Source organism: Trematomus bernacchii, unplaced genomic scaffold, assembly GCF_902827165.1.
Source record: "Trematomus bernacchii unplaced genomic scaffold, fTreBer1.1, whole genome shotgun sequence".
Lineage (NCBI taxonomy): Eukaryota > Metazoa > Chordata > Actinopteri > Perciformes > Nototheniidae > Trematomus > Trematomus bernacchii.
The window spans coordinates 165471-181534 of record NW_022987759.1 but is presented as its reverse complement, the minus strand read 5'-3'; the positions used below and the strand labels follow the sequence as shown (position 1 = coordinate 181534).

The window sequence follows — 16064 nt, the reverse complement described above, 5'->3', positions numbered from 1 at the left end:
GCCCTGGTGAGCACACGTTGACCCAGGAAAGAGTCTTCAAAACACAGGTAAAAGTGTGTTAAACAGTGGGGTAACATGTTTGAAATGACAGCACACTGCTGCTTGTTGGCAGGCTGACTCACTTGACTTGTCTCACACACACCCAGGGGGGGAGAAAGAGGACACATTGACCCAGGAAAGAGTCTTCAAAACACAGGTAAAAAGTGTGTTAAACAGTGGGGTAACATGTTTGAAATGACAGCACACTGCTGCTGGTTGGCAGGCCTGACTCACTTGACTTGTCTCACACACACCCCAGGGGGGGAGAAAGAGGACACATTGACCCAGGAAAGAGTCTTCAAAACACAGGTAAAAGTGTGTTAACAGTGGGGTAACATGTTTGAAATGACAGCACACTGCTGCTTGGTTGGCAGGCTGACTCACTTGACTTGTCTCACACACACCCAGGGGGGGAGAAAGAGGACACATTGACCCAGGAAAGAGTCTTCAAAACACAGGTAAAAGTGTGTTAAACAGTGGGGTAACATGTTTGAATGACAGCACACTGCTGCTTGTTGGCAGCCTGACTCACTTCACTTGTCTCACACACACCCAGGGGGGGAGAAAGAGGACACATTGACCCAGGAAAGAGTCTTCAAAACACAGGTAAAAGTGTGTTAAACAGTGGGGTAACATGTTTTGAAATGACAGCACACTGCTGCTGGTTGGCAGGCTGACTCACTTGACTTGTCTCACACACACCCAGGGGGGGGGAGAAAGAGGACACATTGACCCAGGAAAGAGTCTTCAAAACACAGGTAAAAGTGTGTTAAACAGTGGGGTAACATGTTTGAAATGACAGCACACTGCTGCTTGTTGGCAGGCTGACTCACTTCACTTGTCTCACACACACCCAGGGGGGGAGAAAGAGGACACATTGACCCAGGAAAGAGTCTTCAAAACACAGGTAAAACTGTGTTAAACAGTGGGGGTAACATGTTTGAAATGACAGCACACTGCTGCTTGTTGGCAGGCTGACTCACTTGACTTGTCTCACACACACCCAGGGGGGGAGAAAGAGGACACATTGACCCAGGAAAGAGTCTTCAAAACACAGGTAAAACTGTGTTAAACAGTGGGGTAACATGTTTGAAATGACAGCACACTGCTGCTTGTTGGCAGGCACGAGAATACCCTCCACAGAAGGGGGGGTGATGCCGTGAAGAAGGCCGAATATGGATGCTGATGGGCGGACACAGAAGCACCATAAAACCACCCCCTTGTAAGGTCACCAGGGGCACGAGAATACCCTCCAGCCCAGAAGGGGGGGTGATGCCGTGAAGAAGACCGAATATGGATGCTGATGGGGCGGACACAGAAGCACCATAAAACCACCCCCTTGTAAGGTCACCAGGGGCACGAGAATACCCTCCACAGAAGGGGGGGTGATGCCGTGAAGAAGGCCGAATATGGATGCTGATGGGCGGACACAGAAGCACCATAAAACCACCCCCTTGTAAGGTCACCAGGGGCACGAGGTTCTGGTGGGTGTGAATACCTGTGTTTAGTCCGTGGGGGAGTGCTTAACTGTGGGGGCCCGGGGACTCAGGGTGTGCAAGGTTATGGAGGTCCCACTGTTAGGGGCCCATGCTGGAGGTAATTAGTCCGTCCTTGGGGCTCTGTGAGCGGGCAAAAAGAGGTGATTTCCCCCTGGTCTCTGCTGGAGGTGCAGAGTCCCACTGTTAGGGGCCCATGCTGGAGGTAATTAGTCCGTCCTTCGGGGCTCTGTGAGCGGGCAATGAGAGGTGATTTTCCCGGTCTCCGCCCTGGAGGTGTGAAATAAACAGAGTCCCCCTGTTAGGGACTGGTGCTGGAGGTCTCTAGTTCCGTCCTTCGGTGCTCTGTGAGCGGGCAGAGAGAGGTGATTTTCCCCTGGTCTCTGCTGGAGCTGTGAAAGAAACAGAGTCCCACTGTTAGGGGCCATGCTGGAGGTAATTAGTCCGTCCTTGGGGCTCTGTGAGCGGGCAGAGAGAGGTGATTTTCCCCTGGTCTCTGCTGGAGCTGTGAAAGAAACAGAGTCCCACTGTTAGGGGCCCATGCTGGAGGTAATTAGTCCGTCCTTGGGGCTCTGTGAGCGGGCAAAAAGAGGTGATTTCCCCCTGGTCTCTGCTGGAGGTGCAGAGTCCCACTGTTAGGGAGTGCTGCTGGAGGTCTCTAGTCCGTCCTTGGGGGCTCTGTGAGCGGGCAGAGAGAGGTGATTTCCCCCTGGTCTCTGCTGGAGGTGCAGAGTGCCACTGTTAGGGAGTGCTGCTGGAGGTCTCTAGTCCGTCCTTGGGGGCTCTGTGAGCGGGCAGAGATAGGTGATTTTCCCGGTCTCCGCCCTGGAGGTGTGAAATAACCAGAGTCCCACTGTTAGGGACTTCTGCTGGAGGTCTCCTGCATTTAAACAGATTCACCGGTTTATAACGTTACTTTAGCCCTGATCAGAGCCCTGTTTTCTGGGTAAGACAGCGAGGTGCTGTACCCTGAGTCTCTGGCTCTCTGAGACCCTGCTAAAAGCAGTGACTCTGCTGCCTGCATTTAAACAGATTCACCAGTTTCTAACAAGACTTTAGCCCTGATCAGAGCCCTGTTCTCAAATCGTATTTTCAGAATCTGACCCTTTGCCGTAACTCCGCTCCGCTCCCCGAGGTCCTAGAGACTCGGCGATGGTACCATTGGATGCGGGATACGTGGAAATGGGGGGGTACATAAAGGCCTGAACCGAACAGAGCTTGTTATCAAAAGTTATGGATTAGTAGCAAGATTTCACAATGTAGCTCTCCAGAGTGCTGAAGCGTAAGCTGGTAAGCTGGTAAGCAGAACGCTACTTTCGGTAAGCAGCACAGTTACTTCGTGGACACAAATCCCATCCGCTTATACTGGCATTGTACATTTATGGTAGGATCAGGGATGGGCCAGTTACTTCGTGGACAAAAATCCCATCCGCTTATACAGGCATTGGACATTTATGGTAGGACAAGCCAGGGAAGGGGCCATAATCCTGGGTATACATTTTGTAAATAGTGCAATACCTCCAAGGCGCATAACTGCACTTTACAAGCCAGGGAAGATGCCTGAATCCTGGGGTAAACATTGTTTAATTGTTTAAGTGTTTTTAAATGTATGGAACAGTGTTTTGTCTCTTTCAAAACTCTCCCGTCATTGGCCGGATACATGGGGACGATTTTATATTCACTATGACCGTTACTATTCCAGTGAGACGAAGTACGTCCAGTGACGGGAGTGATCCCATGTTAATTTTGTCCGAAAACCAGAGCATTCCCTTATCCGATATAATATAACCCTCAGTCCGGTGCAATAGTATCAACTTTAATTACTACACTTTTAGGTTTAAATATATATTCTAGGATTTGGGTAGGTATTTTAACAAGACTTTCAGCCTGTTTTTCGCTGATTTGTGCTCATCGACCGTTGTCACTAGGCCGTTTTGGTTATTGTATTTTAACTCTGTAGAAGTATGTCTTCTCACAGAGCCCCACGTTGGGCGCCATGTAAGAGTCGGGAGTCATCCGATAATTTATTCCGAACTTAAATTATTCAGACCTCCTAATTGACCTAACCGAAGTTATTGAGTCTATGTAAGTTTACTGCTTGGCTCAGATCCACCAACGATCACCAAGATCTCACCTCTATTAACTCCCAGAAGAATCAGGTTCAATTAACTGCTGTTTCAATTCAGACGACCCCCTAAATCTGTTTAAGCGATCCCGAAGGATTTTGATATCAGTAAATGAGGTGTGGCCCTACCTAAGTGTGAGTGTGGCACTGTGCAATCTTACCTTTCAAGCAGGAGAGGAGAGCGCAGATGTCTTTTAAGTTGTCCCAATCCAAAAGGTGGGATCAGTTTATTTAGGTCCAAAATAGGTCCAAACTTATACAAGGTTTTTACCTTCTCTCGTTACAACATTATAATCATACTAAAAATATCATGCTGGGGTTATTTTCTAATCTAAAACCTTAATTCATAGTTCACACATTAATGTCTCCCGACAAAATCCAAAAGGAATTTCCTCACAGATCGACGGGGTTAACATCCACACACTATGGCCTGACACATGTAAGAGGTCAGTTCCTCAGAATGTTCAGATTGAATTCCGACATAACCCAGAGGGATCTCCTCGTGGATCGAAGGTTCTAACATTCACAGCCTATAGCCTGACACATTTAAGAGGTTTTTACTCCTCAGAATGATCAGTTTGAATTCCGACAGAACCCAGAGGGATCTCCTCGTAGATCAAAGGTTCTAACATTCACAGCCTATAGCCTGACACATTTAAGAGGTTTTTGCTCCTCAGAATGATCAGTTAGAAATCCCCTTTAAATGATAAGTTGGAAATTCCAACAGAACCCAGAGGGATCTCCTCGTAGATTGAAGGTGCTAACATTCACAGCCTATAGCCTGACACATTTAAGAGGTTTTTGCTCCTCAGAATGATCAGTTTGAATTCCGACAGAACCCAGAGGGATCTCCTCGTAGATCAAAGGTTCTAACATTCACAGCCTATAGCCTGACACATTTAAGAGGTTTTTGCTCCTCAGAATGATCAGTTAGAAATCCTAATTTTAAAAACTTTCATCCATCCATTCACTCAGCATTCAATACACAGAGATTTCAAGCAATAGTTACCCAGTTTGAGAGAACCTTACCGAGATCAAAAACCCAGCTCTGAAGGGAGAGAGCTTTACCGGGAGAGAGCATACCAGGCGAACCCCCTCTCTCTCTCTCTCCCCAAAAAAGAAAATTCCTCCCCATCTGCCAGTGTCTTTATGTTCGAAAACAGGATAGAAAAACCTAAAGACACCTCCTCCATACACATATTTGTGGAAACTGGGCATGGCCTCTGATGTAAAGAACTGGACATCACCAGACATATTCTATGGCTCTGGCATAAGACACACCTTCCCATGTTTGTGTAAAAAGGACATGACCCCTACTCTGCAGGACTTGCAAAATATTATTCTCGGCTATGACATAACCACCTTTTTGGGGCCTCAATGTATTTCTCCTTAAGTCAGGAGCCCCCCTCCATGTGTACTGCTGTGAGGGGAGAGAGAATAAACTGCCTCTTCTCAGTGACACCCATAAACCATTACAGGCCTTACACTCAACTTAACAAACCACTTGTGTTTAGTTTATACTGTAAATATAGAAAATCATAAATATGCAGCATTTTCATTGTGGGTTATACAAGAATATAATTGATTATATTCGATTATAACTAACTTTCGTTTTAATTATTCAACCTGATATGGAGATCTCAACAACTGTCACAGCCTATTTGACATTTTTTCTTATCCTAGTAAGTGTGCTCTACCACTCATAAAAAGTTATCTGACCTACAGTACGAGGTAAGCCAAAATAAGAAGACATTGGTAAATCCCAGAATAAATGTGGCTAACAAAATAAAGAATTCATGTGGGAAACAAAATGGGAATTTGTGTGTATTGAAATGTCCTGTGTATGTACTCACGTCGGGCAACATATATGTAAATGGTAATTTTTCAGTTGTTTGTACCATTATTCTTATGCATTTGTTACATTGAATATAATGTGAAATATACATTAAATATGTCAACCAGGTTAACTAGCCCCACTAGCTATATATATATATTGGGTTAATGCTCATTAAATTAGTTTTTTGAAATCGTGATACATAAAGTCTAGTCTAGTCGAAAGAGGGACTATTTGAGAAAATAAAGATCAGTGAAAGTTAGCTGTGGAAGACTAATGATACAAAAACACACAACTCTTAAGGAAGATACCATATATTTTTTAATCATTTCATAATTTCTTCATCTCTCCCTTAATTACTACAGGACAATAACATGCAATTCAATAAACATCAATAGAATTGTTTAAACGTGTTCACATTAAGTATATTTAAGATATATATATATATATATACCTGAAAAGATAAAAAACAATAAGCAACAAATCTTTTTAAAACATTGTATGGTAAGTCGCTCTGGATAGAATCATCAGCTAAATGTAATGTATTGAGCAATGTAAACTGCATACATGAAATATGTAAATGATCATAACAGGGGGAAAACACTGCAAACTGAACAGTACATGCAGAAAATGGGTTCACACAAAGATGGTTAATCTGTTATCTCCTGTTTGGTTAACCTGAAAATACAATTGTTTAAACATAGAAAAAACGTTGGCAAACGTATTGAATTTTAAGTCTCTCAAGTGTCGAGACTCATCGTTTTTCTCTCATGATTAGCAGGTAATGAACTATTTGAGCCCAACCTGGCTTGGCCTCAGCTTACTCTCATTCAGCAAGCATGTCAATGTACTCTGGATTGGAGGAAATATTTGGCTTCAAACTCTTTCTGTTTTATTGACATTGCTTGAACAACATTACTTTGGCGTTACAACACAGCATAACAAATCAACAACAAAATCACAAATGGCGTTCGTAGACACAAAATATCCTGACTTAATTCCTCTGTTCCCCTGGCTTCTATAACTCAGGTCAGTCTCTTATTCAGCATTTATTTCAAGGATTACCTTTTTAAATTCATCAACATTCATAAAACATCTTTGCTGCAGAAGTTGGTTTACAGAATTGAAACCCTCATGATTAAGAAAAAAGAAAGTAAAAAAACAACTTGTAAGCATAGAAAAATCAACAAGGACCATGATTGGTATCATCCCTTGGTTATTAAGTCACTAAAAAGTCTGGATCAGTATCATCGGCTTAATTCTCTTCTTAAACTTGATATTATTTTCAACTCTTGTCTTGGTCTAAGTTGGCACTGGTCTTGATTCTCCCTAGGTTAGAGCTTCCTGACTTTAAAGTAGGGTTTCCCCTTTGCCTACTTTAGCCATGAGCTCTGCTTGTCCTCTCACCTCCATCAGGTACTCGACTCGTTGCTTCCAGCCTAACTTGCCCTCAGCTTTCTCTCCCTCAATAAGCATGTCAATGTACCCTGGAGTGGAGAGAGGATTTGGCTTCAGTGCGATCTCTCCTAGTCTGTTCAGACACTCGGCAGACCTCTTCATCATCTCCCCCACTTCAGTCCGAACACGCTGATATTCAACATTCATGTTGTCGATCAATTCCTGAACAGTTCCCTTAGCCTCTGAGGCCTTCAGGTACTTTTCTTTCTGGTCCTGCACGGTTTGCTTTTCTTTAACCTCCCTATACTCCCATTTGTACTTCTGGTTAAAATGTTGACTCCAAGGACATTTGCCTGGACACTGGGTACAGTTTCCATCTGGTCCCATTGCAGAACACTTTATTTTATCTGCATCATTGGCGTAGGCACATGACCCGTGACAGGTGAAATGACACACCTGACAGTTGGTGAGGAAGCCTCCAGTGCCAGAAATATCTTCTTGAAAAGGCTTTATGACGCCTACTTCAAACTCAAATTTCTCATTTCTGCTGATCTCTGCTTCATGCTGTTTAAGATGTTCAGTTGTCTCTTTAATCTCCTCGAGCTTGGCTAACCCTATTTTAACCTGCTTTTGCACATTTTCAATTGAGATCTGGAGCTGCTTTCTTTCTCCGAGGACTTCCTTTGTCATTGTCAAACTTTTGGTTTTCATCTTATCTAAGCCAACAAAGAACCTCTTCATGCTTTTTGCCCCCATTTCCCAGAACATCTTGTCAAAGTCTTCATCTTCCTCAACCCCACTCGAGTCAGCAGCAGAAGATGATTGGTTCTGTGCAAACAATGCAGAATTATTGAATTTGAAGTAAACTGGCAGCCCGTTTTGTGTTTTAGTACATGGGACACCTGAAGCGTTGATCGCCTCTAGAACTGGTGGGAGTTGGCCGTCTGAGAATGTCACCAGAACCTGGATGTTTTCTGCCACATCTTTGCCAAAGATTGAGAGCACAGAATCGAACACATACTTCTGTGATGCAGTGAGCCGAGCTAAAGCAGCCTGGGCTACAAAACACACAGCGTCAATTTCACTGACGCCATGCTCGGCAGAGAAGAGATTACGTATCTGTTCTGTGATCTCCTTGTCTCTTTTTATGCCTCCTGTATCTCCAAAGCCTGGGGTATCAACAATAGTTAGAGAGCAGGGGATTTCAAAGCCCTCTTGGTAGTTGATTTCGTACACAGTGACTTCGGAGGTCTGGCTTTCAGTTTGCGATCTTGACTGATCCTCGTCAACTAACTTAAAGCGATATGGATCCTCCCATTTAACACCTAGAATGTTGTTGATCATCCCATTGATGAGAGTTGACTTCCCAGCCCCAGTTGCTCCGAGAACCATTATGGTGCGATTAGTTTTACCAGTTTGGGATTCTTTCCCAAAACTGAATTTCTTGCACACTTTTTCATCGATTTTTTGTTCTTGCTGTGGAATTATGTAAACAGAAGGCCCTGTCTCTGATTTTATCAATGTGCTTTTTTCTTTAATTGAAAGAAGATTAAGCTGTTTGGACAACAATCCAGACATTATTTTGTTTTTGAAGTAGTGAATTTAAAATCAGGTGATACATGGACCAGGCCTCCAAAGAGATACTAGTTAATTCTAATCAGAAAACCTTTTAGACTTGTGGTCTGTGCAATAAAAGTGTGTCTTCTGCTCTTCAAGTGAATGGAGTGCTCTCAGATCCACATCTGTAAAAGACGACGTGTACAAAATGAAAATGTGTAGGATGTAGCACTCAGCTGAAGCACTATTATGTGTTCCCTTTTGCTACTTGTGCGTCATGAAAACAAGTACAGGAAAAGGTTGCTATGACTAATATGACATTTATGTAGGGCACTTATATGATGTCAAGAAGCAAAAAGTATTTGAATAAGGTAAATCTTTCTAATCTACATTTTTGAACAGTTTCTCTTGATTAAAAATGCAATAGTAACAGTAGTTAGAGCTCATCCCAAATAATTGTCTTTTAAATCTGTCTTTACAAAAATGGCAAACCAATCTATGTATAAAGCATAATATACATGTTAAACCTGCTTACAAATAAGCCATTAAAGCTCACCTATTATGCTATATTTGAACAATTTATTCTAGGGCCATATCTATACAAAACGTGTCTCTGAAGGGTTTTGCTCAAAATACCAAACAAATCACCCATTGTAGCCTCATAACCCTTATAATAATAATAATAACCCTTTATTTCAGCTGTTACAAAAGTGCTGATTCTGGGTCAGTAGCTACGGGGCCAAGCCCCCATTGGAACTGACATCAGAAATTATTTATCCAATATATAATATTCCAATCACTTGTATATAGACTCTTATTGCACTATTTCACCATTTCACTTTTTTACAATTTTAATTTTTTAGTTACTTGAGCGCCGACTCGAAGGAAAACATATTTCTCTAAAGCCTCGTCGAGGATCAATTATCGAGGAGGCTGTCTGGAGGAGCCGTAACCGAGGATACACTGATTTAGAGGAGAGAGGAGAGAGGAGTCTCTCTGGAGGAGCTATAACCGAGGGTACACTGATGGTACAACAACAACAGTGATGTTTAAAAGAGGCGTGACGCATGGCTGGACTTATGTCAACGAAGCACAGCTCTGCAAACTGTTCCCGTTGTGATTCTAAGTTATTTAAGAAGATCAAATGTGCATCAGACTTTCTGCCCTTTACCGTTTGTTTACTCACTAATCACATCTCCCCTGGATGTTAGGCTATTTTATTTTAATACAACTGCTTTCATTGTGACGCGAATGTTTACAGTGAGAACAGCTGCTGAGGTCAGTACAGAAAGCAGAACAGTGTGTATAATATATATCGCTCAATAATATATGTAACAGGCCTACATTTCACAATTTATTTGTAGGCTTTAGCAGATATCTACAAATAAACAGTAGATATTGTTCATGCTTCACATAATAAAATATACAAGGGCTGTAGCCTGATATTTATTATATGCTTTATATGTGTGTGTTGTACAGTGAGTAGGTGTGTGTTGTGGAGTGTATCGGTGTCTGTTGTAATGAATATGCCGCCAGCAAAGGACATTGTTGGACTAACAGTAGGTGTGTGTGTGTGTGATTGTGTGTGTGTGTGTGTTTGTGTGTCTGTTTGTGTGTGTGTGTGTGTGTGAGAGTTGATGTGCCAGTAGCTTATCCGACATATAAATGGTCAAAAATTGTACATTCTCCGTTAGCCTACGAGCTCCATGTTCAAGCGATCGACTATTCCTTCACAATGTAGCATGACATTGGATATGCGCTTAACTTGTCGTGGATTTGAATATTTCCGATTATTTCCCTAGGAGAAGTTTGCAAAAATGTGCTTAAAATGCATGGAAAACGCACATTTTTCTAAATGGCCGACTTCCTGGGGGGCGGGACTAATGGAAGGCAAATTGAAATATGTGTGCAATCATAATAGCAATGTGTATACAGCGTTTCGTGAATATCGGAAAAACTATATGCGAGTAGTTTGGAGTAATTTGCGACATGTAAATCGTCAAAAATGGTGTATTCGCTGTTAGCTTACGACCTCCACGATTGATTTATCAAAAATGTGCTCCGCAATTTATCATCATATTGTATAGGGGCTGAAGTTGTCCTGGATTGGAATTTTTCCGATCATTCCCCTAGGAGGAGTTCGCAAGAATGTGCTTAAAATGCATGAAAAACGCACATTTTTCAAAATGGCCAACTTTCTGGGGGGCGGGGCTAATGGAAGCTAACTAGAAATATGTCCGCAATTCCATGAGGAATGTCTCTGCCACAATTCGTGAAGTTCTGAGAAACTATATGTGACTACCACACAATAGGGGGCGCTAGTGAGCAGTTTTTTGGAAAAATTACGTTTTTTTTTTACATTCTCGAAAAAATCGTGGGCTGTGACGTGTGTCCCAAGTTTTGCGTCCGAAGCTCATTTTATGCTTTCGCTATTTAAAAATTGTTTATAGGCCACACCCACATTCTGCATTTGTTGCGACACTTTGAATCTCAGTTCGTAGTCACCCCCAAAGTATGTGTAAAAAAAGCAAAAACAAATTCGTCCATCCGTTCTTGAGTTATAAATTGGTGGTGTTTTTGGCGCCCCCTATAGTCCAAAATGAAAATGATTTGTGCCTATTCCCCAAGACAGACTGAACCTATCCACCAAAATCAGTGATGTTTGGATACATTGTTGATGAGTTATGAGCATTTCTTTCAAAGCCCCGCCTTTTTGCGAGTACGTTTTGATTCATGGCGGCAATATTTATCGTCTGAACATGCTCATTTTCTACGGTAAAGTGTCTGACCCTCCACCGATGCTATATACGAAGTTTGGTGTTGATAAACTGAAAATTGAAATTGAAGTTAACATTTCACTGTTTTGTAAATTATGCTAATTAAAATCAAATAAAAGTAGGCGGAGCTTAGGGGTTCAAGGAGATAATATGTAGAGCAGGCCCACCCGAATAAGTGTACAAAATGTCAGGTCATTCTGAGTTACGGTGCAACTTTGTACATCTTTCCAAAAATGGAAATGGCCATAGGTGGCGCTAGAGAGCACGTTGGACAATTTGAACCCATCGACTCCAGAATGTTGAATCTTTCACCGATTCTGGAATCCGTGCAAAATTATACAACTTTTGAAGCATCCTAAAGACCTCAAAAACAGGAAACGCCAGCAGAAAAATAAGAAGAATTTCTCCAATAACACTAGGTTCCTCGCACTTCGTGCTAGGACGCCGTTGGGTCCTTGCGCTCCGTGCTCGGGCCCTAATAACCTAAATCTCCAGGCATAAAAAAGTTGCCATTTGTAAGCAAGCAACTTGGTCATTATCAGCTGGCTTGCAGGAGTGCCAGAAGCAGAGTGGATGCAGTTTTGAGTACTTTCTTACAGCAACAATGGAAGCCAACATGAGAGAAAGAGCAAGAGCAAGAGCAAGAGCAAGAGCAAGAGCAAGAGCAAGAGCTTGGCTGAGAGTGAGAGGAGGAGGAAGAGGTGGGGTGAGAGTGAGAGGAGGAAGAATGAGAGGTAGAGGTAGAGCTGGAGGGAGAGGACGTGGACAAAGAAGAATACTCTCTAATGAAATGAAATGTTATCAACCATGGTTTGACGATGAGAGAGGCTGGAGAGATGGTTCAGCCTAATCTAAGCCGATTTACTGTTGCCTCTGTAATCCGGACACTTAGACTTGAAAACAGGTTAGTTACCAGTTTTTAGCTCTGCATAATTCATGATATATCAGTGCTTATATCTGTTGTGTGAAACGTATTTACTTCATTACTGTAATTGAATTGTTGGCATGTTGCATACTATAACTGTACAAAAATCCTGCACAATTGACAGTGGTAAACTTACTTTTATGCAACACAGACACTGACCAACCACTATATCTGTGTTGTTTATCTGAAGGACTGAGAAAAAAAGAGGTGCAGGTGGAAAGCTAAGGATTTTCAATGAGGCACAGGGAGCAGCAGTTACAAACTGGGTTTTGGCAAACAATGCCATCACACTTAGAGAGATCCGAAGCCTAGTAACTATGTGCTGAGATGCATGTTGCACAATGTTATTTTTGAATAAAATATGAATTTTTCATCAACTAATTTGTATTTCTTCATTTACTGTATTTCTGTATACTCAAGCAATCGTTCTCTACAGAAACCTCTATGTACAGAGCATAGCCCATAACAGATGAAAGTGCTTTAGATTATGCTCAGCAGTTGGGTGATCAAACAATCTAGTATTATGAATGAAGTGTGTTATATTTGGTGCAAAAGTTTGCATTTGGTAAGTGTTTATGTAGTTTTGAGTGCAGTTCTTCATTTAGCAGGAGAAATTAGGTGTTTTGCACTTTGGGTGTGTGGTTTTGTGAATTGTGTTTAGTGTTCTGAGAAACTGAGCAATTTAAAAAAAAATGTGTGTTAGCAATCGAGAAAAACTGTAATATTACTTGAATTATTTGGCCAATCAATAGTTGCTATTTAAACGTATTTAATGAGTAAATGTACTATCTACAACATGATAAGGTCATTATTTTCATCGGAAGTTGTGAAAACATTTTTTTAAATCCCCTGAAAAAACTAGTATTAAATACAAAGAAACTGTTACTGACAATGAATTACAACAAACCTCTGTTGGCTGTTGGCCGTTCTCAGTCCCGTCACTCAGTGTAAACCCAGCTTCTGATATTTCAACATGCTGCTTTGGACTCCAAATTCCTAAAATAAAGCAAATACAAAGTTGTACTTTTATGTATTTCTATTTATATAAAGTTCAACAGTCAGTCATCAGTCACATTTAGTCATCCATTCTCCTGTGGCTGTGTTTTTCACATGTCAATAGATTGTAATAACTAAGTATTTATTTAATATGATTAGTTCATTCAAAACAGTTTTTTATTATATTATTTGTAAATCGTAGTCTGCACATCACACTACATTTACTAAATAAAATACTTTTGCATAACCCCACCCTACCTATTGCATTGAGTTGAATGTACTGAAAATTACATATTGTAAGTCTTCCACCTCCGCTGTCCACTAGGTGGCGCTAGATAATACACTTCTAACAAAGAGCATCTCTATCGTGTAGAACACAAATTGAAATGTTCAAGTAAATCAGATGATGTTCTTTATGCTGACTTCGTGTTGCCAGTCGGTGGCACTATGACTATTACCTGATGTCGACCTTTAAAAGTCATCAGGCTGGGACTCTCATCAAACACAAGAAATTAAGGGCAGTTTGGAGTTAAAACAACTTTGTGTAAGTGTCTCAAAATGACGGTGATGCCCCGACAAGGGCGCTCCATGTTGCAGAAAGATTTGTTATCGTATGTGCAAATATCATGCATGTAGGTTAAAGTTAACTTTGTTAAAGTTATGTAGGGGCCCCCTCCAAAAAAAACTTGCACCAAACTACAATAATAATATCAGTTAACTAAGTTTATCACGGTTAAGAAGTAATTCATTTTAATGGCGTTCCAAAAAAGCGCACAAGCTTCGCAGTCTGCCAAGGGGAATATCTTAACATTGAGCTGACCAAATATGAAGGTTTACCTGCCAAGAGCTGTAAGCCAAAGTCTAGCAACAGTAACTTCCTGCTGTGGCACTTTGATTAAAAATGTCTCCAGGACGGAACCGATTCTAAACGTGTTTTGAAAGTTTGACCATGTAGAGGTGTTCTACGCTAACGCACAAATGTAACTCTAAAGCTTTTCCCATGATGCTATTAAGACAACATTTTTGAGAGATCTGAATAATCAACTATGATAGCACTATGTATATACGTCAATATTAATGTGTAGATGTCTTCATGCCTGGACTCTTATCATCCATGGGAAATCTGGAGTATATTAAAGAATGTTTGCTCTACTAACCGCAACTTCCTGCGCTTTTAACCGCCACACCGTGGGGAGGGCGTTCGATGTAGAGTAAAGCTTTTGATATGTTTTGATCCACGAGGTCTTAAGATGGTACCTACCAAAATGTAACGATAGTTGATTGGATGACATTTGTTCAAATATAGCACGCAAAAGGGAAAGATATGGTCAGAAAATGCACATGAAATTCAAAACGACTGACTTCCTGTTGGGTTAATGATATGACACCATGGGGCTTTTTTGTACGTTTCCCCATGCTACATATTCCTACCAAATTTCATAGTTCAAAGAAGAATGAGGGGCTGATTTTTAGCAACATTTTAGGGGCTGCTATAGAGCCCATGCATGAGATCAAGACCCCTTAAATATCACAGTCCTGACAAGTGTGCCAATAAAATCCAGCTTTTAACCTGTTAAACCCCATGCCCCCGCCGGCGGGTTCTCAGGGCTTCTTAACATTTAATGTGTCATACCCACTTAACGGGAAGACACTCAGCTAACTGACGATATGAACAATTTTTACCGAAACAAAATACAACTCTAACACCAAGCCTCTGAATTAGCACTACGCGAAAGAGTGCTAACGCACTTAGCACATAACTCAAGGTAGCAATATTCTATACTTCATGCAATCTGCACAAACTAGATATCATATGAAAGCTGAGATTCCACGGATTCCAATGGTATAAGTATCATCACTGTGCGACCAAAACTCACGGCAGTGAAGCCAGGAAAGACAACACACAACTTCCCTTTACGGAGCCAAAACGGCAAATACGTCTTACCTTTGCTGTTTTCTGATCAAAAGTTGTGTTCAATGGCATTAAAACGCATATAAACGCTGCTGAAGGTTAATCCAATGTCTCTGTGTCACTTTGAAATGATTACTGATAATCCATCATAACATTTATGGCAATAAACCTAGTTTTCATATAGAGCGTAACATAGCTTTCGCTTTGGGCAAACTGCGTGCGCATCACTCTCAATCCTCAATGGTAATGTTTAGATGGATTTAGGAACGTCCCCTCGATTCTATTGGCTCTAACGGTTCAAAAGTGGTGTCAATCACCAAAATCGACCAATGGGTTCCAGAGATATAGCAATCCACCCAAATGACCCCAGAGGTGGGTTTTTTTTCTAAACCTCTCCAAAAAGGTCAACTTTCACTTGTTTTGCATCAATCTCTTGATACAGGGTACTTATTATATGTTATAGTTTGGATTCCTAAAGCTTTTAGTCTACTATCCCATCATTCAAGGGTGGATTTCACTTTAAGCAATGTTTTTTCTTTGGACAGACACTATAATTTACATTTATTTTACTATGTTCAATCTGAATTTACTTTAAAATAAAAACATCTATATTGATAGAACAGGTTAAGGACACTATGGCCCTTTAAAAAGCAATTTCTTATTCTAATAATAATTTAAAGGATTTCAATAATCCTATGCTCCTACTTTGTTGGTGCCCGAGCCCTAAACAATGTTAAAACTAAAACTTAATCATGCCATTTTGTTTTTACAAAAATTCACTGTCACCTTATCAATGGAATTTAAAAAGTGTGAAAGAGTTTTTTAAGCAGCAACTTACCACTCAGGTCTTCTCTGATCGTCATGACAGGGCGAGTTCTGTAGCTGCTACTTATACACCACACACACATGCGCGCGCACACACACACACACACACACACACACACACACACACACACACACACACACACACACAGATACACACACACACACACACACACACACACA

General features: G+C 41.3%; 1 protein-coding gene across 2 annotated transcripts; it reads right to left on the bottom strand.

Annotated features, from left to right (window-relative positions):
• Window positions 1-5792: 5792 nt before the first annotated feature.
• On the bottom strand, window positions 5793-15961 carry LOC117496600. Of its 2 annotated transcripts, none has more exons than XM_034148308.1 (3): window positions 15898-15961; window positions 13042-13147; window positions 5793-8634 (listed from the first exon to the last, which is right to left on the bottom strand). In XM_034148308.1, the coding sequence occupies exon 3, from the start codon at window positions 8468-8470 to the stop codon at window positions 6845-6847; it is 1626 nt and encodes a 541-aa protein (XP_034004199.1). In that variant the 5' UTR covers window positions 8471-8634; window positions 13042-13147; window positions 15898-15961; the 3' UTR covers window positions 5793-6844. The 2 variants fall into 2 exon arrangements, with proteins under 2 accessions (XP_034004199.1, XP_034004198.1); XM_034148307.1 differs by having other exon boundaries at window positions 13059-13147.
• Window positions 15962-16064: the final 103 nt, after the last annotated feature.